Source organism: Bubalus bubalis, chromosome 22, assembly GCF_019923935.1.
Source record: "Bubalus bubalis isolate 160015118507 breed Murrah chromosome 22, NDDB_SH_1, whole genome shotgun sequence".
NCBI classification, from domain to species: domain Eukaryota; kingdom Metazoa; phylum Chordata; class Mammalia; order Artiodactyla; family Bovidae; genus Bubalus; species Bubalus bubalis.
This window is the reverse complement of record NC_059178.1, coordinates 13,297,222-13,322,479: the sequence shown is the minus strand read 5'-3', so window position 1 is coordinate 13,322,479 and position 25,258 is coordinate 13,297,222. Positions and strand designations below refer to the sequence as shown.

General features: G+C 39.9%; 1 protein-coding gene across 5 annotated transcripts in view; it reads right to left on the bottom strand.

Annotated features, from left to right (window-relative positions):
• DYM (dymeclin) overlaps positions 1-25,258 on the bottom strand; it is a 399,581-nt gene that overhangs the window by 123,415 nt on the left and 250,908 nt on the right. For all 5 annotated transcript variants that reach the window (XM_044934602.1, XM_006075242.3, XM_006075243.3 and 2 more), the window contains one exon: positions 7,463-7,565. In XM_044934602.1, coding sequence (XP_044790537.1) covers positions 7,463-7,565 — 103 coding nt within the window. The remainder of the gene's footprint in view (positions 1-7,462; positions 7,566-25,258) is intronic.

Here is a 25,258-nt window from a genome sequence, read left to right as displayed (position 1 = left end):
AGCATACAGGAATTACAAAGGGAAAATTAGCAAGTTTATAGTGGAGAATATTGGCAGACATCATCCTAGTGATGTGATCAAGTGAAAACATCACCAGTGCGTGTGTGCTAAGTCACTTCAGTCATGTCTGACTCTATGCGACCCTACAGACTGTAGCTTGTCAGGCTCCTCTGTCCATGGGATTCTCCGGGCAAGAATACTGGAATAGGTGCCGTTTCCTTCTCCAGGGGATCTTTTCGACCCAGAGAATGAAGTCACCTCTCTTACATCCCCTGCATTGGCGGGCGAGTTCTTTACCACTAGTGCCACCTGGGAAACCCAAACATCACAGTAATATAGACCAACCCCATGTATTCTCTGGAATGATGCTCTGAAAAGGGCACATCACTTCTGTAGTTATCTTTTCCAATAATGCATAACATCAATCTAATCATGAGAAAATGCCAGACAAACACAAATTGAGGGACATTCTGCAAAATAAATGATTAGTACTCTTCTAAAGTGTATGACACCACCCTTATGGCAGAAAGTGAAGAGGAACTAAAAAGCCTCTTGATGAAAGTGAAAGTGGAGAGTGAAAAAGGTGGCTTAAAGCTCAACATTCAGAAAACGAAGATCATGGCATCTGGTCCCATCACTTCATGGCAAATAGATGGGGAAACAGTGGAAACAGTGTCAGACGTTATTTTTTGGGGCTCCAAAATCACTGCAGATGATGATTGCAGCCATGAAATTAAAAGACACTTACTCCTTGGAAGGAAAGTTATGACCAACCTAGACAGCATATTCAAAAGCAGAGACATTACTTTGCCAACAAGGGTCCGTCTAGTCAAGGCTATGGTTTTTCCAGTAGTCATGTATGGATGTGAGAGTTGGACTGTGAAGAAAGCTGAGTGCCAAAGAATTGATGCTTTTGAACTGTGGTGTTGGAGAAGACTCTTGAGAGTCCCTTGGACTGCAAGGAGATCCAACCAGTCCATTCTGAAGGAGATCAGCCCTGGGTGTTCTTTGGAAGGAATGATGCTGAAGCTGAAACTCCAGTACTACCTGATGCAAAGAGTTGACTCATTGGAAAAGACTCTGATGCTGGGAGGGATTGGGGGCAGGAGGAGAACGAGACGACAGAGGATGAGATGGCTGGATGGACATGAGTTTGAGTGAACCCCGGGAGTTGGTGATGGACAGGGGGGCCTGGTGTGCTGTAATTCATGGGGTCACCAAGAGTCAGACACGACTGAGTGACTGAACTGAACTGAAAGTGTCAACGGTCATGATATCCAAGGAAAAACTAAGGAAACATGACAACAAAATGCAATGTAGGATCCTGGACTAGATACCAGAAAAGAATAAGGGCAATAGTGTTAAAACTGGTAAAATTCAAATGAGGTATGTGTTTTAGTTAACAGTATTGTACCAAGGTTAATTTCTTAGTTTTAAAAAATGTTCTATGGTTACGTAAGATATTTACAAAGGGGAAAGCTGGTGAAGGCTATATGGAAATGGGGAACACATATACACCCATGGCCGATTCATGTGAATGTATGGCAAAAAGCACAATATTATAAAGTAATTAGCCTCCAATTAAAATAAAAAAAGTAAAATCCTTTGTAAGTCTAAAATTATATGAAAATAATAAAGAAAGGACTGAGGGAGGGAAAAAGGAGAGAAGGGAGGGGCAAATAAGTCATAAACATGACAAAATCGTAAAGATCTTTATCTAAAAAGAAAAGTATAAGGTATTAAGTTCTATTTTTCCTTCTTTTCAGTCTAACTCCCCATAGGTAACCACTATTTAATATTTTCTTATGCATTATTCCATAAAAATTAAATGCATACTTTCAATCATACATGTACATGTAACCTATATACTACAAAGTATGGTTTTCTGGTTTTTTCTACCAAATAAAGTGTTATGGATATCTTTTCATATAAATCTATATGGATTGAATTTGTTTTAAAAAATGTCTGAAGAATACTGCATTGGATAAACTTAAACTTTAATCAGTTTCCTAAACATAGATTTTTTCCCCTTATTTCCATATTTTTGATCTTAAACCAGGCCAAAAAACATGGCACTAACAATAAAGAATCCACCTGCTAATGCAGGAGACATAAAAGATGCAGGTTCAATCCCTGAGTCAGGAAGATTCTCTGGAGGAGGAAATGGCAACCCACTGCAATATTCTTAACTGGAAAATTCCATGAACAGAGGAACCTGGCAGGCTACAGTCCATGGGGTTGCAAAGACACATGAGCGACTGAACACACTTGTGTAATTGCATTATCTAGTTGACTTTAGCAGTTTCTAAAGTCAAGTCATGCTCAAGAAGCATATTTTCTCTTTTTGAAAATATTAACTTTTTCAGAGTATAAAATTAATTTTCTAAATCCACTCTCATGTCACAATGCCAGCCAAGCTGCTACCTATACGTTATTACACTCAGCAAACAGTTATTTTCTTTCCACGGTGCTCCAAGTACTACTTTTTTTAAACGGCTTCATTGAGATAACACCCACAACCACGCGCACGTACCAGTGCATGGGCGTGCGGTCGTGCCCGCCTCTCTGTGACCTCATGGGTGGCAGCTCCTCTGTCCATGGGATTTCCCAGGCAAGAATACTGGAGTGGGTTGCCATTTCCTCCTCTGGGAGATCTTCCCAACCCAGGGATCGAACCCGCGTCTCCTGTATCGGCAGGCAGATTCTTTACCACTGAGCCACCTGTGAAGCCTTCACAGCCATGTACTTTGTTAATTTAAATGTACAATTTAACAGTTGTTAGTACATTCAGAATTGTGCAACCATCACCACAATCTAATTTTCAAACATTTTTATCATCCCTGAAAGACACCCTGAACCATCAGCAGTCACTGGCCATCCTGCACCAGATCATGGATTTTTTCCAATAAATATAGTAGCCTCTCCACAGTCTCAGGTTTTACTTCTGTGGATTTAACCAGCCTTGGATAGAAATTTCTATCCGTGGTTGGGTAAATCTGAGGATATATATGGAGGGCTGACTGTACTATACCACTTTATATAAGGGACATGAGCATCCTTGGATCTTGGTATATGTGAGGGCTCTTAAAACCAATCCCCCCCAGACATTGAGAGACAACATTTACTGTTTCTTCCTATATGTGCAGCTTATGATAAAGTTTGACTCATGAATTAGGTACTAGAAGAGAATATCCAAATTGCTAGCATCACTACTCTTGTGCTTTAGGGTCATTAAGCAAAAGAAGGGTTATTTAAACACAAGTACTGCTCTCCTGCAACAGGCAGCTGATAATCTGGATGGCTACTATGTGACTAATGGTCGGGATATGCTGGACAAAGGGATGATTCATGTCCCAGGCAGGATGGAGCTGGACATCGAGAGATGTCATCATGCTTCTCAGAATGGTGTGAAATGTAAAACTATCAACTGCTTATTTCTGGAATTCTCCATTTAATATTTTTGGACTGCAGTTGACTGTGGGTAAATGAAACCTTGGAAAGCAAAACTGGGGCTAAGAGGGGGATGACTGTACTTGCTTAGCAAGTTGATGATAAACCCTTAGTTACTATTTCTACATCTGGGGATTTTTCTGACCTGGCTCCTTACTATTTTCGGCCAGGGTCTTTTTGGCTTGTGCCTTTGCATTTATGTTTGGAATGAGGTGGGAAAGTGGATCCTGTGAAAAGGTTAAAAATTTCTTTGATGATCACACGGCAATATAATTTGTTTCCTTAAGATTCCACCTAGAATAAACTAGTCATCTCAACTAGTTGCCAAGATAATCGTTAGAAATTAGGGAAACGGTTACATGTAATTGTGACAACAGTCCTAATTAAAAGCTACAGTTACATTTAAAAGCAGCTACAATTCATTTATTATTTTTGTTTCACTGCCTATATTCAGGTTGTGTTTTATATGACCAAAGTTATTTTAGAGATTTATTCTTTTCTTTTTTTCTTTTTTGGCTGAGTGTTGAAGCAAGTTGGATCTTAGTTCCTTGACTGGGGATGGAACCTGTACCCCCAGCAGTGGAAGTGCAGAGTCTTAACCACTGGACTGCCAGAGAAGGCCCTAGGGGTTAATTCTTAGGAAAATAGTGTTGAAAGAGTCTTCTCTAACAATTCTCTCATGTCTTTTTAGTCGCTGAATTAAATTTTATGAAACTCTGATATAAAGACACCCAAAGTCAGCCAAGTCAACTGAACTTCACTAGCCTTCTAGATGCCTTCATCACTCTCTGACCAGCTATCACTGCAGTGAGCATTCTCTCTCCCCATGGAGAGCTCAACTGCAATTTTTGTTTTATTTTCCCTTAAGCAGTCAGGGCATTTCCTCATTATCTAGAAGCTGGCTGAAGGTTTCAGGTTTCCCCTGAGAGGTTCAGACAAAATGGCTGTACTAAAGTACTAATGTTAATGTTTTCATAACATGCTATTTGTTTTCTATGCTGTTACTCAATTGACTGGTGAATTATACAGTATAATGACAATAAACTTTTCTTAATAAACTCAGAAATCTCTAGGTAGTCTGAAAGTACTCTATGTACTCCAGTGAGAAGAAAAACAAATCCTTATTTTTATGCACGTATTCAAACTCTCTGCTAATATAGTTCTCTCGGTCCTGGTGTAGAAAGTATACATCTGGGAGTTCACTGCTGCATTAAGGCCCTTTCATTTTCCTTTGCCGTCTTTTACAAACAAGTGTTGTAATGCATTCATTGAGGACACAGAATTTTATGTGGTTGTTGGCAAAGACACTTAACAAGTGAAATTTCTGGGGAAGAAAAAGAGAACATACTTTATTCGTCCAATTAATGGCCAAGTTAAAAGAGAAGGATAATGAGAACATGATTTCAAAAGTTCACGCTCTCATACATAGTGTTTTGAGCAATGAGAATGACCAATAAAACATGAGTTGTCACTAAGAAGAACTACCACAGCACTTACTTTTGAGGTTGCTACTGTTTTCTTTAGTCACCTTTCAGTCTAGTGGCAGGGGGAGTGATTCACAATCATCTGTACTACAACTGAATCAGTGTTACCCACCCTCTTCACTTAGCTCTAAGCAAAGGCAGCAAAATTCAAGTTCATAAACCTATCTGAAAAACGCTGTGATTTGCAAAGTCTCATACATATAAATGTTAAAATAAGACTGTCAATGACAGCTTCATATGGAATTTTCCTTGTATTTCTAGAAAGCAGATGCTTCAAGAAGTTCCTTTTTATTAACACTTGGTGAAAATTTCATGCAAGAGGAAAACAAGGACTCTAAAAACTGTACAGTTCAGCCGGGCGCGGTGGCGCGCGCCTGTAATCCCAGCTACTCGGGAGGCTGAGGCTGGAGGATCGCTTGAGCTCAGGAGTTCTGGGCTGCAGTGCGCTATGCCGATCGGGTGTCCGCACTAAGTTCGGCATCAATATGGTGACCTCCCGGGAGCGGGGGGCCACCAGGTTGCCTAAGGAGGGGTGAACCGGCCCAGGTCGGAAACGGAGCAGGTCAAAACTCCCGTGCTGATCAGTAGTGGGATCGCGCCTGTGAATAGCCACTGTACTCCAGCCTGGGCAATATAGCGAGACCCTGTCTCTTTTGAGCCTCCAGGAAAGAGTTTTGAACTTTTAAGAAATAAACGATGTAACTATTCTGTTTTTCAAAAAAAAAAACAAAAAAAAAAAACTGTACAGTTCAATAGCCGACTTCATATATCCATTACGAGTTCAGCTTGTGCGTTCGCTGCATAATCACCTCCATAACTGGCAAATGCTATTAAATGTGACCCATTTTCTCAAAGAAAATATCAATTTTCAGGCCTCTGATTAAAGGAGAATACTATTAGGGCAACCTCAGCATACACATTCAACACATTTTGTGTGGAATGAAACAACAGGAATACTATATAAATCAAATTATACATGTATAAAAATGTCAAAACATTCACAGATGAACAAAATTCATATTCTTAATAAACATAACCCTATTGCCAATCTGGCCCCAAATGTGGATTCCAAGGAGTAAGTATAAAGAATTACTTTTCTTATAACAAGTTATGACAAGAGAAGAATTAAATTAGCCATAATGCTCATTTTTTTCAAAAAGATGAGAATATTCAGCTAGCAGGAAAATTTTAAAAGATACTGGTTTTTTTTTGTAAGAGAGAAGTACTTTGGAATTTCAAACTTAATACCTTAATGGGATGACAGATCATAACATCTTTCTCACACACACACTAAATAAATAAATATAAGAGAAGAAAAACAGCGCCAGTCAGGTTGTGGCTGCACATAGCTATCTCTGTTTATCAGTGTCTGATATCCGGACTGGGTGCTGTTCCCACAGTCTCGTATCAGCACAACCATTTAGAAATGAAACAAACCACAGCAGGAAACAAGCAAAACAACTCTCTGGCTGTCTGGTACACATCACCACTTCTAACTCAGAATACAAAAATTTTCTGCTCAAGTTTCTGAATATCGACTTTAAGTTGTCCCCAGATAAACAAATAGGGAAGTTCTTATTAGAACTGGATAAACTATCTCTGTGACTCGTGACATGAAAGTTTTTCATATCCTCATCTAAGCATGCTCCACAATATAAGAAGTGTCACGGACAATGCTGCTGTCCTAAAGGAACCCACACGACGGGTTCGCCTTCTCACTCCACAGCGCTCTTCTCTGGGCTGCGTCTATTCTATTCTATCATCATGCTCTGCGGTCAGGTGGTAATAACCTCTTCATCTTTAAAAGCAGGGGGAACAAATGCCACATGTTACTGCTGTTCTCTGCTGACCAGGACTGACGAGACCAGGGCAGACACCCTGGACGAGACCCCCCACAGAGCCAGTTAGATTCTCTCTCTCCCAGGACCTGAGAATTAGAGGACTCTGAACAGTCAGCAAAAGGCATGACTCTCACTAAAACACATTAAAGGTTGGGAGGGAAGTAGGGTGGGAGGAGGGGTGAAGGTTGCTATTTCAGACAGCAACTATAGAAAAGGGGCCTACGGGATGCAGCAGCAGAATAAATCTGAAGCAAAAAGAAGCAGATAACAAAACTAAATGTCCAGAAAGACAGGCTATTTTGAAGAATCCAATGGCTTTTCAATTTTAGGTTCTTGTTCTCTGAAATCCAGGTGTGTATCTTCCCCTTGAGTTTAGTGAGAAACCACTGCATACTTCTTACAAAATTCCTCCTTTCGTTTCTCTGTAATTAGTTTGGGTGGCCTTCCTGACTAAGGTAAGAAGATTCCTAATTATTAACAATCATTGATTTAGGTTTGACTTTCTTCAACCACGTGTTAATCATCTTTGAAAAAACTTTTTCCCTTGATTTGAAATGTTTCTTCTTTATTTTCTATTACAGGTTTCTTAGTGGCCAAGAACAGTCAGAACTTGGGAAGAGGGGAAATTGTTATTTTTTAATTTAGCAATGAAAGGAAAAATTTTTTATTGACAAGGTAACTACTTACATAATCTGGTAGAGGAACATCATTGGAACTCAGCGAACCTCTCAAGGACTGTGTGGCTTGTTCCAGAACTTTGTTGTGTTTTTTCGACAGCAAGGAAAACAAGCTGAAAAAACAAACAAAAGCCCAATTATATTAAAAGAACTAAGTGTCTCCTTTCATAGGTTTTATATGGAATTATATAATTACACAGAATGTCAATTATTTCAAAATATACTTGTAATTGATTATTTTTTATGCCTGTGTGAACAGCAAGATTAACAATACTATTGATATAATAAATGATAAAGTGAAAAGAATGTTTAAATTCTAAGGGCTCTAAAAAATAAAAGTTTTCCAGTTTAAGACCGTATTTCAAGCACAAGAGAAACTTTCAGAAGATTACTATCATGGAAAGAACAGTGGACAGAAATTTAGAAAACCTGGGACATGAACTGACTTTAGGAGTAACTCAGAGTGTATACTCTATTACAAATCACTTGAGCTTGCTGTATCTCAATTTTCTCATCTTTCAAATAAGTGTATTAGATTATTTCTCTAGCATAATATAGAGTCCACGATTCTATATTATGGCTTTATATTCTTATTTCTCAAAAAGACTGACTTTCAATACTGTATTATAAGATTTTGCTTCTGGCCATGATGGATTAACTGGTACTGAATAACTTGCCTGTGTAAACAACTAAAAACTGAACGAAAAATACGAAATAACTGCTTTCAGATGCCCAGCAACAACTGAATACAGGATTATGATCCCTAAAATAAGAGAGATCCAACGTGTTGTGTTAGTCGCTCAGTTGTGTCTGACTCTTTAGGACCCCATGGACTGTAGCCCACCTGGCTCCTCTGCCTATGGAATTCTCTAGGCAAGAATACTGCAGAGGGTAGCCATTCCGTTCTCCAGGGGATCTTACTGACACATGGACTGAACCCAGGTCTCTGCACTGCAGGTAGTTCTTTACCATCTGAGCCACTAGGGGAGCCTTTTGGGGGGGCCCATGTGATTCATTACCTAGAAAGTGAGTTTCTATTCAGAGGAACATTTTAGAATGTGGCTCAGAAAGCTGGGGCCCAAGCAGTGCACAAGAGTATTGCACTGAGAAGACAGATTTGAATCTGGGGCTTCTGTGGCAGCTGGAATTTGCAGAGTAGATTGTTAGACTGGAGGGAACTGCAAGAGGGAGGTCCAAAACCTGCTTCAATTCTTGAGTGTTTGGCTAAATACTATGCTGTGCTGTGCAAAGACAGACCTCACATGACAGTGAACCACCATACAGGAGGCACAAACCAAACAGATTTTGGAAATCACAAAAGACTGGAGGTATGCTGAAGTTCCAACCTGTCAGAGTGGAGATAACACTCAGTTGAATTCTTGGAAAGATAAAGTTTTAGGAGTAGTATTCTAACCAAGAGTAAAGATTATTCTAAGATGGATCCTAACAGAACTAAGTGAGCTATTTTCAAAGTATAAAACAAACTTACATTAAATATAAATGGATTAAACCTTTTGGTTAAATGACAAGAGATTGTCAGACTAGGTAAAAAAACTAAACGCAAAAACATGCTATTTATAAGAGCCACACTTGTAAACTTGAAGATACAGATAAGTGAACAGTAAAATGATTCAAAAGAGATATTGTTTAATACAAACAATAATCATAAGAAAGGTGGAATGGCTATATTAATATTAGACAAAGTAGGTTTAAGGATAAGATTATTACTAGAGATAAAGAGAGAAATTTTATAGTGATGAATTTACCAAGAAGCTGTAACAGTCATAAATGTGTATATGCCAAATAACAGAGTTTCAAATATATATAAGTATATGATCCTAATATTACATCTACTATATCTAATGAAAAAAGAATTCCTCTTTGGGCTAGACAATGGGTTAAAAATAAAGACACTTCTGATTCCATGTACTTTTCCATATAAGTAAGGCTTGTATATCTTTTCTAAGGCCTGAAACATTACTCTAGTATTTCTTAGTGGTATCTTTCTAAATAGAATATTGATCTGAATATCAATTTAGGAAAATACCTAACTATTTCAGATGGTTTAAATGGGATAATTACTGAAAACAAGACTACTAAGTATTCTTTCCAGATTATTAACTAACATTAAAATGTTAAAAAATGAAAAAGTTTCTTAACACTTATGGGTAATGCTGGATGTGCACAAAGCAAATGTAACAAAGCCAAGAATATTCTCTAGATTCATATTCAAATACTTCCAGAAAATCTGTGAAACAATTACTGGGTGAATAAGTGTGAAATCATGTAACACTGATCAAGCACATGTTGATGAAGAGAGATTTCTGTGAAATGGAATAGTCCAGTAAGGTTTCATGAAGGGGTTAGACTTTACATAAAGTCTTGAAGAGGAAAAAACATCCATGCAAGAAGAGAGAGAAGGCATTTCCAAACAGAAGGCAAAGCACAGAGGCAAAACAGGGGACAGCGAGAAGAGTGAGGTGGAAGTGTGTAAAGAAGTAGGAAAAAGACTCAATCTTAAGGGTCTGTGCATTGTTTCTGTCATTTTATTTTTATGGGTCTTCTTTATTTGAGTTTTAGCTTTGCCTTGTTTTTTCTTTTTCCAGGTTAAAAGTAAACATCATGCTTTTTCCTCACATTCACTCCCATGACCCACTGGTAACAAATGTTAGCAGTTTATTGTCTATGATTCCAGAAATGTTATATTCATCAAAGCATGTATAGGAACGAATACTGTACATATACATCCATGCTTTTTAATTCACAAAATAGGTATTGCTCTGTACCTTGTACTTTTTCCACTTAATAATACAATCTTTGATTCATTCAATAAAACATATATTGACTGTTAGTTAACTGATATCCAAGCATATGTATAAACCACATTTTGACTAATCCATTAGAAAAGTATCATTGCAATGTTCACAATTTTTTCTATCATAAACAGCACTGCAGTGAACACTCCTGTACATAATTTTTGGCATACCTGAGATGAGACTGACTATAGGATAAAGTAAAACTGCTGAGTAAAAGAATAATTGAACATATTACTGAACTGCAAGGTGTATATATTCTTAAAAATACAATTATTTTTCAGGCAATGAAAATGAAGAGATAAAAATATGTTGAAATAGTGTATAAAGCACATTCACAAGGAAATGCATAAAAGGGGGAAATTAGTAAGATTCATCTAATTAGTTAGTATGTTGTTATGTTAACTCACTTCAGTTGTGTCTGACTCTTTGCAACCCTATGGACTATAGCTTGCCAGCTTCCTCTAACCACAGGATTCTCTACACAAGAATACTGGAATGGGTTGGCATTTCCTCCTCCAGGGGATTTTCCTGACCCAGGGGTCAAACCCATGTCTCTTATGTCTCCTGCATTGGCAGGCAGGCTCTTTACCACTAGTGCCACCTTGGCACCCCTCTGAAATCACAGAACTATCTACAAAAGCAGGCTTCTGCTCAGGACACTTTTGGCTGCAGAAGCAGACATACATCCAGGAACGCCAGCTCTGCACACGGCTTCAAGGCCACATTCTAAGGCCTTCAAGGCCATTATATTACATAACTAAATATACTGCTGCTGCTAGTGCTAAGTTGCTTCAGTCGTGTCTGACTCTGTGCGACCCCATAGACGGCAGCCCACCAGGCTCCCCAGTCCCTGGGATTCTCCAGGCAAGAACACTGGAGTGGGCTGCCATTTCCTTCTCCAATGCATGAAAGTGAAAAGTGAAAGTGAAGTCATACTACTTAGCGAATTTTCTGAAATAAATGGAGTTTTAGAAGTTTTTTGAGATGGAATGGTCTTTGGTGGTTGATTCTAGTATATGGCATGGCAAGACTCAAACGGGCATCAACGGGGTGCCTAAACAGAAAGCTAAAGCAGTAAACATACCTGGAAGAAGTGAGCTTTTTGGTATTAGTAAGAGGAAAGGGGGCAAATGGAAAGCAAATGCAAAACAGCGCGTTTTATGTTTACATAATACCAGAACTATTTCATGGGTTCAACAAACCTGGGATTTTCTCAGTCAGTGTTCTAAGAATGTACCCTTTAGAGAAGGACAAAAGAGGTAATCTGTGGTAGCTTTTATCATCAATTGAAGACATTTACGAAACGAGTCCTAGGAATCAAAGCAAAGAGGGTTTGATAATGTTTTCTTCAGAGAAGAAAGGCTAGTTTGTTTATTTTAAAAGAGAATACTAACATTCTGCTTTCCTTGTTAGCAGAAGACAAAACAAGGAAGGGAACTGCAATTCAAACATAAGCTCTTTCAGTTGGACACAACAGAAAATTTGACTGCTTCAGGCCTGCAGTGTTGATATGGTCCACCTCAAGAACCTGTAGCTACTGCTCCTAGCTGTTTTTAAGAAAGTCGGTGTAGGAACAGATGATCTGAGGTCACTTCCAGTTTTCTATCGCGAATGAGAAACAGAATTCAAATTTACTCAGGCTATTAGTCTTCTGCCATCTAATAGGCTTTTTTCTCAGTTCTGTTAGCTAAAGCTCTCAAAGTTTTCCTAAATTTTTTTAAAAAATTCTAATTTTGTCTTCCATTTAGCATTTTTAGGGCACTGCTGCTACTAAGTCGCTTCAGTCATGTCCGACTCTGTGCGACCCCAGAGATGACAGCCCACCAGGCTCCCCTGTCCCTGGGATTCTCCAGGCAAGAACACTGGAGTGGGTTGCCATTTCCTTCTCCAATGCATGAAAGTGAAAAGTGAAAGTGAAGTTGCTCAGTCGTGTCCGACTCTTAGCAACCCCATGGACTGCAGCCCACCAGGCTCCTCCGTCCATGGGATTTTCCAGGCAAGAGTACTGGAGTAGGGTGCCATTGCCTTCTCCTTTTAGGGCACAATGACCTAAATTTATATGAGACATGATTTGCAAATTGCTGAGAAAAGTAACTTTTGCTCAAAGCTTTTGCATTCAAAATATCAGCCCCAGTTAAATGCTAGTGAGAGTAAGCAACACACATGATATTTGTATGGAAGGGGTAATTCTGATTCTGGAAATAAGTGAAACTGACTTCCAAGTGCACTGATACTCAGAATATAGCTGTCATGATAGTGAATTTAAATTAGAAAAAGGCTGGATTTTCCTTGTTGTACAAGCATGTTCATTATAAATTCGTTTAATGGTGAAAAACTAAAAGCAATAAAAATTCTGGTCAAGAATGCAATGGGTAAATAAACTGTGGGATAGTCATATAATGGCACACTATGTGCCATTATATATTATATATTATACAATATAATATATAATATTATCATATGTATTTTATATAATAATATATAATATATATTGTATTTATTCATATATAATTATATGACAGTATATTATTAAAGGGTATCTAAACGGGATAAATCTCAAAAAAACAATGTTGTTCAATGAGCAAGGACCCTGGTAGAGAATGTGAACAAGGAATTACTATTTATTCAGTGTCTTTAGCATACAAATCAACATTATATATCTTCTACAGATAAAACTTTTGAATAAAACACACATGGAAGTGATAAACATGACATTTAAGATAGTCATCATTCTCTGAGAAAGGATGGAAATGAGATCAGGGAGGAAGAAATGAGAGGTTCAGCACACTCTCTCTCAAATATTCTTTCAGTTATACTAGATATATACATACTATATATATACACACATATATATATATTTTGGTTATACTAGATATATACATACAATACATACAATACTTTGGCCACCTGATGCAAAGAATCAATTTATTGGAAAAGACCCTGATGCTGGGAAAGATTGAGGGCAGGAGAAGAGGGCCACGAAGGATAAGATAGTTGGATAACATCACTGACTCACTAGACATGAGTTTGAGCAAACTCGGGGAGATAGTGAAGAAGGACAGGGAAGCCTGGTGCACAACAGTCCATGAGGTCACAAAGAGTTGGGCAAAGCTTAGTGACTAAACAACAACAACATATCTAGGGGACTCCGTTACTCTGTTTTTTTGGTGTATGCCTGAAATATTAGACATTTTAAAAACAAATAAAAAAGAACACACTATCCTGAAGAAAACAGAGCCCCTGCCAACAGTCAGCATTTCATAAAAGAAAGAAACATATAAACACGCATGATGAGTCCAACCTGGAATGTGCTCAGAAAACCACTGGCTGCTGCAAAGGGCTGTCATTTAGGTGCCCAGTTGGTGGCAGGAGATAAGACAGTTTAAAGACAGACTGTGGAGGGCCGCTTATGGCACATCAAAAGTCCTGGACCTTTCTATATGGAGTGAGAAACTAATGGAAGCTAATCAGTCTTAGAAAATGAGTAAAGAGACATGGTTCCTTGCCCCCAAGGAACTCAAGTCTAATGGAATAAGGGGAAAAATGTCTACAATATTGGAATCAGAGAACGCCATGGGTCTGAGAGAGTGCTGTGGGAGTAAAGCTGAAGGCTAGGTACGTCTCCCAGAGGAAATCTATCTTGATGGTGGCCTTGAAGGTTCAGGGGTTTGCCTATGGGGAAACGTAAAGGGGAAGGGAGAGCCATTCTGAAAGGCGGAGAAGCATACAGAAAGGCACAGAGCCGTCAGGGAAGTACCCAGAGCTTACGAGGCAAAGCTAGTGCAAGTCCACAGAGTGGGGAGCGTTAGACAGGCCAAGAGATGAATCCAGCAAGATTGGCAGGATCTGTTTAAAAAAATGCCAAGTGGTGTGCACCATCAGGTTACTGAGACAGACAGTAACTCAATCGTTTACCAAGAACTGACTACGTGTCACGGAAGAGCAAGTTGTCTGCTTGGGATACAGCTACTAGCAAAAGCCACAAGACCTCTACCTTGCCCTCTTGGAGGGCACGGTCAGGTCAAGGAGGATATACTTGTATACAAGTGCTCCTGTCAATGGTGATGGAGAGATGCGTGGGCAGAAATGGGGACAAAGATGAGGATGTCTGACCACACCTGAATTGGGGACAGGAAATCATTTCTAGAGATGATGCCTGAGCTGAATCTTAAGGACCAATCTGAAGTTAGCCAAGCAAATCAGGCAACGGGAAAGGTAACATGGGCAGAGAGCAGAGTATGAGAGGAAGCAGGGAAATCCGAGCATTACGGGTACAGTCAACAGTAAAGCACACATGCTCGTAAAGTGTGAAGTATCTGGCACACCATGGTATGGTCAGGGCAGGAACAGGAATAGTTCATAAAGCGCCTCTCATGTCTTAGTGAGACCTTGGACTTCATCCTGAAAGCCAGAAGTGTTTTCCGACAGCAGGACTACAAAGGTAAGTAAGAGAAAAATACAAAGCTGCTGTGTTTGGTGTCCAGGTGGGAGGTGGGCAGGAAGGGTGACCGAGCCCCCTCGTTCTTCTCTGTCCTCCGTCTCTCCCTGATGCTCTCTCATCTCGAGGTGGCTGCAGAGGCCCTGTCACAGAACCCAAATACCCAACACCTGTGCAAGGAGGTACAGGTACATAACAATTACACTTGTTTGAGAAAGATTCTCGGCCCCTAGACAGGATGGGAAGGTTGGACAGGGTGGGCAAGAGAACAGGAGTGGAAATAGATAATTTGGCATAACTTTTACGCTGCTAAAAGTGAGAGGTGAGGAGGGCTTGAATTGAAGCAGGTATGAGCTATTTGGGGAAAAATAGGAATCCTGGATGACTCTCAGGTCTGGGAAATCTAGTGGCGGGCTGAGAATGTGACTGAACATGCCAGGGATATACGAAGAAGAGCCAAAGAGCAGGGAGAAGACCTGGGAAACAAAGAGCTGTGTCTCAAAGACAAGCGCAGCAGCACACACACTGACAGAGCTCCCTGTGCATCAGACATTGTTCATCACCAGGTGCCATCTGACGTGTGTGCTGTTATTCTCCAGCTTTTTTTTATTTTGAAGGGATGATGAAATTGAGGCGGGAGTGGTTAAGACTCATAGCTACTAAGTGGTGGAGTCAGGAGTCAAATTCAGGCAGATGGGCTCTCATAGTGGTGTTCTTAACAGTTCTGCCATGAAACTCAGAGGTGCTCCAGAATACCCAGATGCCCATGGTTAGCAATGTCCAGATTCCAAAAACACCAGGTGCTCAGGAGAGATGTTAAGAAATTTAAGGGCTGTTAGCATCAGTTGACCCACTCCAGTACTCTTGCCTGGAAAATCCCATGGATGGAGGAGCCTGGTGAGTTGCAGTCCATGGGGTCGCTAAGAGTCGGGCACAACTGAGGGACTTCACTTTCACTTTCATACACTGGAGAAGGAAATGGCAACCCACTCCAGTGTTCTTGCTTGGAGAATCCCAGGGACAGAGGAGCCTAGTGGGCTGCCGTCTATGGGGTCGCACAGAGTCGGACACGACTGAAGCGACTCAGCAGCATCAGTTGAAATCACAAAAGTACAGGTGATCACCCAAGGATAACACATTACTAGTATAAAACAAGGACAGAATTCTGGGTAAAGCCAGTAAAGAGTATCTGACGAAAGCTCGGAGTAGAAGGAGGGGAAGAGAAGACATTCTTCTGGAAGTTAGGAGAACCATCTTAAGGGGGGAGCACTCGCCACTGTTAAAAAGTAAAGAAGGACTGAAAAAAATAAAGTCACCGGATTTGACACAAGGCAAGGACTCAACGGTGATGGTAAAAGAAACATTTTTCAGTGGGGAGGAGGAGGCAGAAGCTGGTCCCCGGTGGCTGGGAGAGAAGCAGGACGTGGGGAAACAGGTAGTGCTGGGGCGAGGAGAGTGAGTGTATAAGCCTGCGGAGGAGGCAAGGCAGACAGAGGTCAGTGACTAGGAGGGGCGGTGGGGGCCCCTCCTTGACCACCACAGACATGCCCACAAGTACCTTGCCGCTGCTCACAACGTGTGGTCACAGCCTCTCCACGGCCCAGTCCTGCCTCTGACACACTCACAAGGGGTGCCACCAGAGACATGAGGCAGACCTCAACTCCACAGGTGAGGAAACAGAGCTGGTGGTTCAGCCAAGGTCAAAGTGACACAGAGTAGTGAATACAAAAGTCCTTCATAAACCCTCCAGAGCTTTTCAAAATGCAAAGAAATACAAAGTTTATTAAAGTTATTTATTAAAGCAGAGTTATAGCTAGAAACAGTCTCCCCACGCCTAGCTTCCCGCTGTCTCAGCTGCAGACATGGACTCCTCCTCCGGGCAGCGAGCCCCTCCTCCTCTCGGCCCATCTCAATGCTGCCTCTCCTTGGAGGCACAACTCCACACCCTCTGTGAGAGGCTATGCTCATCCTGCCTCTGATCTACACTCACTTCACGACTCAGTTCACGACTAAACGTAGTCTCAGGCTGCTGGATAGTTTTAATCAGCTTTATTGAGGAACGGACCAATTTTAAGCAGACAATTCAAAGAGTTTTGAAAAATACAAACATCCATGTGACTCATCACCATAATCATGATAGAGACAATTCCCTCACCCCAGGAAGTTCCCTTGTGCCCCTCTGAAGTCAAGTCCCTCGTCCAATATGCACCTCGCCAGACCCTACCCCAGGTAACCAGGAGTCTGTTATCCATCACAATGGTTCTGTCCCGTCTGGATTTCACGTGCAGAGCACTCTTTTCTGTCTGGCTTCCGTTCCCTTGCATAACACTCTTCACACTGACCCGCACTGCTCTGTGCCAGCAGTCCACTCCTTTATGCTGCTGAGTAGTCTCCACTGTATGCATGAATCTCAATTTGGGGATATTTGGGTTGTTTTCAGTTTTGAGCTATTATGAATAAAGCAGCTATAAATGCTCTTGTACAAGTTTTTATGTGAACATATGTTTTCATTTCTCTTGAATAAATACTTAGAAGTGGGTCTGTGGCATTGTATGCCAATTGTTTTAACTCTAAAAGAAACCATCAAACTTTTGTTCTACATTTTTGGTAGCAGGGAAGTGGAGGGCAGGGAAGCCTTGATATTTCAGACTTTACATTTAGCTATTTTAGTGGATGTGAAGTAGATCTCACTGTAGTTTCAATTTGCCTTCCCCTAATGAATTTTCTTGGGCTCAACGTTTTCTCTGCTGAAGAGTCTATTCATATCTTTGGTCCATTTTTTTAAAAAGTGTTTTTGTTCTTCTTGAGTTGTGAGAGTTTTTCATATATTCCAGACACAAGTTTGGCAAATCTAATACAGTTATGTTAAGTTTAAAAATAAAATAAAATTAAAAAAAAAAAAAAAGACACAAGTCCTTTATCAGATTTTTCTTTTTTGTCAGTTTTAAAATATTCTCTCCCAGCCTTACTGAGATAATAAATGATATATGACATTATGGAAGGTGTGCAGCATGTTGGTTTGATACAGACACACTGCAAAATGATAATTACCACAGCTTTAGCTCACATCTCCATCCCATCCCATAACTACCATTTCTTTCTTGTGGCAGGAACATTCAAGATCTACTTTCTGAACTACTTTCAAGTATATCAGTTTGGTTCAGTTCAGTCACTCAGTCATGTGATTACCATGCTGTACATCAGATCTCCAGAACTTAAAACTGGAAGTTTGGGAAGGGAGACTTAGGAAGAAAGGGATATTATGATATTATGACTGATTCACTTAGGAAGAAAGGGATATTATGACTGATTCACTTAGGAAGAAAGGGATATTATGACTGATTCACGCTGTCATATGGCAGAAACCAACACAAAACTGTAAAGCAATTTTCTACCAATTAAAAAAAAAAAAAAAAACTGGAAATTGTCCTCTTTGACCAACTTTGTTGTTACTGTTCAGTCCCTAAGTCATGTCTGACTCTTTGAGACCCCATGGACTGCAGCATGCCAGGCTTCCCTGCCCTCCCCTTCTCCCGGAGTTTGCTCAGTTTCACGTCTGTAGAGTCAGTGATGCCATCTAACCATCTCATCCTCTTGACCAACCCGCTATCAGTTGAACATCAAACTTGTTGTAGTATCATTTTTTAAACATTTGGGTACTGTCATTGAGATAAAATTACAGTCTATTCAGAGGCAGCTGTCTCTCATGACCTATAAGTTATAAACATGCAAATATACCCTAAGTACAACACAGAGTAGGGTGTGTGATACAAAACTAAAAAAAGAATTTAACATTGATGAAGATTAAACAGTGACCTTAAATATACTGAGAAAAGAATCTATATTTCCTTATTTTGAATCTCATTATTGGGTGTTATTTATTTTTGTAAACAACTTCTCCCATTCTGGAGAGAGGTAGGGGAAGTGGAGTCAAGTTTTAGAATTTGATGAAGTCCAATTCATGAAATTAAAAAAAATTACATGTACTTTTTGTATTATAAATCTTTGCCTAACCCAAGATTCGAAAGATTTTCTCCTATGATTTCTTCTAGAAGTTATATAATTTTAACTCTTATAATTAGGTCTGTGCTCCGTTTGAACTTTAATATGTATGTACGGATGCAGTAAGAGTCAAGTTTCATTTTGTTGTTATTGGGGCTTGGGGGATATAAATATTTAATTGTTCTAGAACCATTTGTTGACAGGACTATCCCTTTCACCCCGTGAATTACCCTGGCAGTCTTGTCAAAATTTCACTGACTATATATGCACAGATGTATTTCTGGATTCTATTCCACTGGTCTACCACATACTGTCTTGGTTACTCTAGCTATAATTTAGAGTAAATCCTGCAATCAGGGAGTTTGATCCTCCAACTTAAGTTTTGTCAAAACTGCTTTGGGTATTCTTGGTCCTTTGTACATTCATACATATTTTAGAATCAACTTTGTCAACTTCTACCAAAAAAGTATGGTGGGGTTTTGATAAGGATTATTAGAGCGTATAGTTCAGTTTCAGGATCTTAATACTAAGTCTCTGATTCATAAGCATGAGATCACTGTTTATTTTGGTCTTCTTTCTTTCAGCAGTGTTTCAGTTTTCATTGTATAGATCTTGCCTAGATTTTGCTATGTTCATTCTTAAGTTATTTCATATTTTTATGCTATTGTAAATAGCATTGTTCTAAAATCTCAATTTCTGGTTGTTTATTACAAAAAATATTAAAGTAAACTTATTATTTTATACTGACTTTTTATCTTATGCTAAATTCATTTATTAATTCTAGTAGATTTTTTATAGATTCATTAGGATTTTTAAACATCTGACCATGTTTTATGGGAATAAATACAGCTTTAGATCTTCTTATCTAACCTAGATTATTAACATTTCTTTTTCTCAAGTCATTGCACTGGCTAGGATCTCTACCACAATAATCAATAAATATGAAAGCAAATATCCTTGCCATTTTCCTGATCCATGGGAAGATGCGTTTAGTCTTTTACCATTAATTATGACTTTAGCTGTGAGGAAATTCCTCTCTATTCCTTGCTAACCGAATTTTCTTATCATCACGCATAGGTGTTGAATTTCACTAAATGCTTTTCGTATACCTATTAAGATGACCGTACAGTTTAAGTCTACTAATACAGCAGACTGTAATGAATGATCGTGTTATGTTAATGCAACCTTACATTCCTAGGGCAGATCCCACTGGTTATCCTTTTATGTGCTGAGGATAAATAATGACAGTAAGTTGTCACTTGCTTAAGATGTACTCTATGTCACGTACCTTTTTAATCTTTCACATTTTTAACTAAATTAATATACAACATGCTTAATGAAGAGGGTATCAATGTTATCATCACAATATACAAGAGGAAACTAGGGCATTAGAGGGGCAAACTAGCTTGCCAAGGATTATACTGCTTATATGTGGAAGAGACAGAATTTATACCTCAGTAACCTGATTTAGAGTCTATACTCATAACCACTCTATTTTATCATCTTACCTAGGGTGGGCTTTTTTTCCTGACCAGCACGATTCACTTCCACTTACTTCTTTTAGGAAAAGAACTGCCTCTCCCGAAAAAAGTTGAGTCCATGGTACATGCTGAGTCAATTGTAATACCCCATCCCCTGGGTCACAAAGAAAGGTCAATGGATACATGCTTTAAGATAAGCCAGTTGAAAACTTTCCCTAAGATTTTCCCAACTAGGAATGGTGAGAAAGACTGCTGCTCCTCTCTGGTTAGAAGACTGTAAAGGTGTAAGGTGCCTAAGATCATGGTTTCACTTCATGGAGAAAATCCACATGCAAGAGGAGAAAATGAACCTAAGCTGATAGAGTGAAAGAGAAGAGACACCACAGACACGACACACCAACACAGACATACAGACACAGAAAGTCACAGGAGAAAAGGAGAAGGGGAGGGAGGCCGAGACTGTGCTCTGGAAGTGCTGACTCCTCAGTTCAAGTCTCCGAGGTTCCCAACACTCCCTGCATTTCTTCTGTGAGCTATTCTCCACAGTCTCCTGTGGAGTCTCCACAATTCTCCCTTTGAAAACAAAGGGTTTCCTTTTTCACACGTGCTGGAGTCTGGAATGGCTTGCTCCCTTATCTTCAAGTCTTTGCTCAAATGTCATCTCTTCTTTGAGGTCTATCATAACCCACACCTGGCACGCCCTAGTTTCCTTCGACTGCTCCCTGTTTTCCTACACTATTCCTCAATTTATAAAATACTATATGCTTTACTTATATGTTGTTACTGTTTCCATCCACTAGAACAGAGGCTGGCCAACTAGAGCTCACAAATCAAATCCAGCCCACCATCTGTTTCTTTTTGTTTGTTTTTTGGTTTTTTGTCCGTGCAGCTTGTGGGATTTTGGTTCTCTGACCAGGTATTGAATCTGGGCCCTTGGCAGTTGAGAGTCCAGAGGCCTAACCACTGGACTGCTAGGGAGTTCCTCGACTACCTACTTTTGTAAAGAGAATTTTATTGGCTCACAGTCACATCCATTCATACTGTCTATGGCTGTTTTCATGGCACAATGACAGATACAATCCGATGTGCCAAGCCTAAAATATTTACTTAGTCCTTTACAGAAAAAGTTTTCTGATCCGGCACTAGTAGGTAAACTCCACCATGGCCAGGATTTTCACCTGTTTTGTTTAAGATCCCTTGGAGGAGCAAATGGCAACCCACTCCAGTATTCTTGCCTGGAAAATTCCATGAAGAGAGGATCTTGGCAGGCTACAGCCGATGGGGTCACAGAGAGTTGGACATGACTGAGCACACATATTCCCAGTACCTAGAACAATGCCTGGTGCATAGCAGGTATTCAATATTAGTTCACTGAATAAAATACGAAGTAGAAGTTCCCTGAAAAGTACTTCTGCTAAGCTTAAAATGTCAAAGTTTATCTGGCTTCTGATTCTTTACAGAAATATCTGGTATTTTTATGGTTAGGCAAATATCTCCTTTCCATATTTTTACTGCACTAAAAACAAACAAACAAACAAGCATTCTCTGCCATTTGCCTAGAAACACAGTTGTCTTAGCACTCTTCAGTTTCTCCTAAGAGTAATCCTCCAATATCTCTCCTTGGTATACACACCAAGCTGAAGCCAAAGCCAACAGGATTTGTTGCCAGACTGGACTTGAGGTGAAAGAGAAGAGTCAAGGATATGATCCAAGTTTTTAGCAGAAGCAAATGGAAAGGTAGGTGTATCACTGTCTGAGATGGGAGACGGTCCGCTGGGGTGGGGGGTAGTTCCAGGGGGACCTTTGGGCATTCCTTTTTAGATCTGCTAAGTTTGTGATCCCTATTCATTATCCAAGTGAAAGTTTCAAGTACACATTTGCAAGATGAGTCTGCTTCAGGAAAGAGATGCAGGTTAGAGATATGCATCTGAGAACAATAAACATACAATCAAAAACTAAAGCCATGGCAACAGATGAGAAAACTCAGGGACTAGTATACATAGAGAGTGGAAGAGGGACTAGAAAGAAAAAGCTGAAACCTAAGCTAGAAGTGAAGGAAGACCAAATGATATTAAGCTTAAAGGAGGATGCAGATGAGGCCCAACACAGGTGACTGAAAGTCTGGATTAAAAAGTCAGACTTCCCATGAGCCACAACTACTGAGCCCATATGCTGGGAACTACTGAAGCCCGTGCACCTACAGCCTGTGCTCTGCCACGAGAAGCCATCGCATTGAGAAGCCTGTGCACCGCAACTACAGAGTAGCCCCCATTCAGCAATGAAGACCCAGTGCAACAAAAAATTAATTAATTTCAAAAATTGAAAAAGTCAGACTTTGCATTCCCTCTCCTTCCATATTTAGTTCAATAAGTGCCTACCTCCATCCTGGCAAAAGAATGGCGGTGTTCACTCTCCAAAGGATGAAGCAGGCAGACTGTGGACTTAGGGATATAAGGCCCAAGTGACAATGGGAGTACTATATTGAAAGTAATTAGGTAAAAACCTAGATGCTGAACACTGAAATCTTTGGCTTCATCCCCCAATCAGCTCAGAAAATGCTATCAAGTGTAGTTTATAAACTCAGGAAAATTACTGACAAATTACTTAAGAAAAAGTAAAAAGTGGGAAATTTTCCCGGCAGTCCACTGTTTGAGACTCAGCACTTGCACTGCCGTTGGCCTGGGTTCACTACCTTTTTAGGGAACTAAGATCCCACAAGCTGTGCTCAAAATCCTTCAAGCTAGGCTTCAACCATACGTGAAGCGAGAACGTCCAGATGTACAAGCTCTGGATTTAGAAAAAGCAGAGGAACCAGAGATCAAACTGCCAACATCCACTGGATCCTAGAAAAAGTAAGGGAATTCCAGAAAAACATCTACTTCTGCTTCACTGACTATGCTAAAGCCTTTGACAGTGCAGATCACAAAAAACTGGGGGAACTTCTTAAAGAGATGGGAATATCAAACCATATTACCTGTGTCCTGTGAAACCTATACGCAGATGAAGAAGCAGCAGTTAGGACAGGCTGTGGAACAACAGACTGGTTCCAAATTGGGAAAGGAGTACATCAAGGCTGTATATTGTCACCCTGCTTATTTAACTTATATGCAGAGTACATCATGAGAAATGCCAGGTTGGATGAAGCACAAGCTGGACTCAAGACTGCAGAAATATCAATAACCTCAGATATGCAGATGACACCACCCTTATGGCAGAAAGTGAAGAGGAACTGAAGAGCCTCTTGATGAAGGTGAAAGAAGAGAGTGAAAAAGTTAGCTTAAAACTCAACATTCAAAAAACTAAGATCATGGCATCCAGTCCCATCACTTCATGGCAAACAGATGGGGATACAATGGAAACAGTGCCAGATTTTATTTTCTTGGGCTCCAAAATCACTGCAGGTGGTGACTGCAGCCATGAAATTAAAAGATGCTTGCTCCCTGGAAGAAAAGCTATGACAAACCTAGACACAGTATTAAAATGCACAGACATTACTTTGCCCACAAAGGTCCATCGAGCCAAAGCTATGGTTTTTCCAATAGTCATGAATGGATGTAACAAGTTGAACCATAAACAAGGCTGAGTGCTGAAGAATTGATGCTTTTAAACTATGGTGTTGGAGAAGACTCTTGACAGTCCCTTGGACTGCAAGGAGATCAAACCAGTTAATCCTCAAGGAAATCAACCCTGAATATTCATTGGAAGAACTGATGCTGAAGCTGAGGCTCCAATACTTTGTCCAGCTGACTCAAAGAGCCTACTCATTGGAAAAGACCCTGATGCTGGGAAAGACTGAAGGCAGGAGGAGAAAGGGATGACATAGGATGAGATGGCTGGATGGCATCACAGACTCAACGGACAGGAGTTTGAGCAAGCTCTGGGAGATGGTGAACAACAGGGACGCCTGGCGTGCTCCAGTCGTCTATGGGGTCACAAAGGGTCAGACACCACTGAGCAACTGAATAACAACAACAAGCTGTACAGTATAGCCAAAAAAAAAAAAAAAAAGACAAAAGAAAATGAGAAGTGAAAGACAGAAGAACCTGAAGATACTGACACTTGGAGATTCTCCAGAAACCTAGTTCAGCTGAAGGACTCTGAAATGAAGTCACCAGCCATCAAAGCCCAACATACAGAACTTCCAATATGTTCTTTAGTGGCTCGCTTTTAAATATCAACTCTGCCATGATAACCAGAAAAAGCCACTAAAATGACAAGTTTCTCTGGATGAAACAGAGAAAAGGCAGGGACAAGATGAAAATCCCCAAATTATTACAATTACTAAGCTAAAGAAAGAGATCTATTGCAGCCATGAAGCAAGAAGGAAGTCATATAAAAAGGAATATCAAAGAACAAAAAAGAGCTCTTGGAAAAGGTAAATATAACAGTAGACATGAAAAAAACCAACAGAAGAGTTGAAAAATAAATTTGAAGAACTTTCCCAGGAAGTGGAACAGAAAAGACAGAGATGGTAAATAGTGGAAAAATGGCAGAGATCTGGTCCACAAAGTTTAACATAGGATGTTCTAAAAGAGCAGAGAAAATGGAAAGGGAAAAGTAGGAAATTACTAAATAATTATTCCAAGGAAAGTTCTCAAAACTGAGAAACATGAATTTCCAAACTGAAAGAGCTCACCATGAATCCAGAAAACAGGTAAAGAGGAAGCATAGTAGTGTACAACTGGAATTTTAAAACACTGAAGACAAAAAAATTCATAAAAACTGAGAGAGAGAAAGGGAGAGAGGACCGCGTACAAACTGTCAAGAATTAGTATGGCATTAGACGTCTTAAGAACTACAAAGCAATGAGCCATGCCTTCTATACGCAGAGTGAAAACGACACCAAACATAGAATTTTAAACCCTGCCAAAATTTTATTCTAAAGATTAAAGACATTTTTCTAAGGAAGTAATTATTACCATTTTATACTATATGGATCATCCATGAAAAAATATCTGGTTATAATCATGCAAAGATTGACTACTGATGCAGTGTGAAATGACTGCTGACCTGTACTGGGAGTGTGGGGTAGAGGACCTTGGAGGTTGTGCATGCAGATGAACCTATCT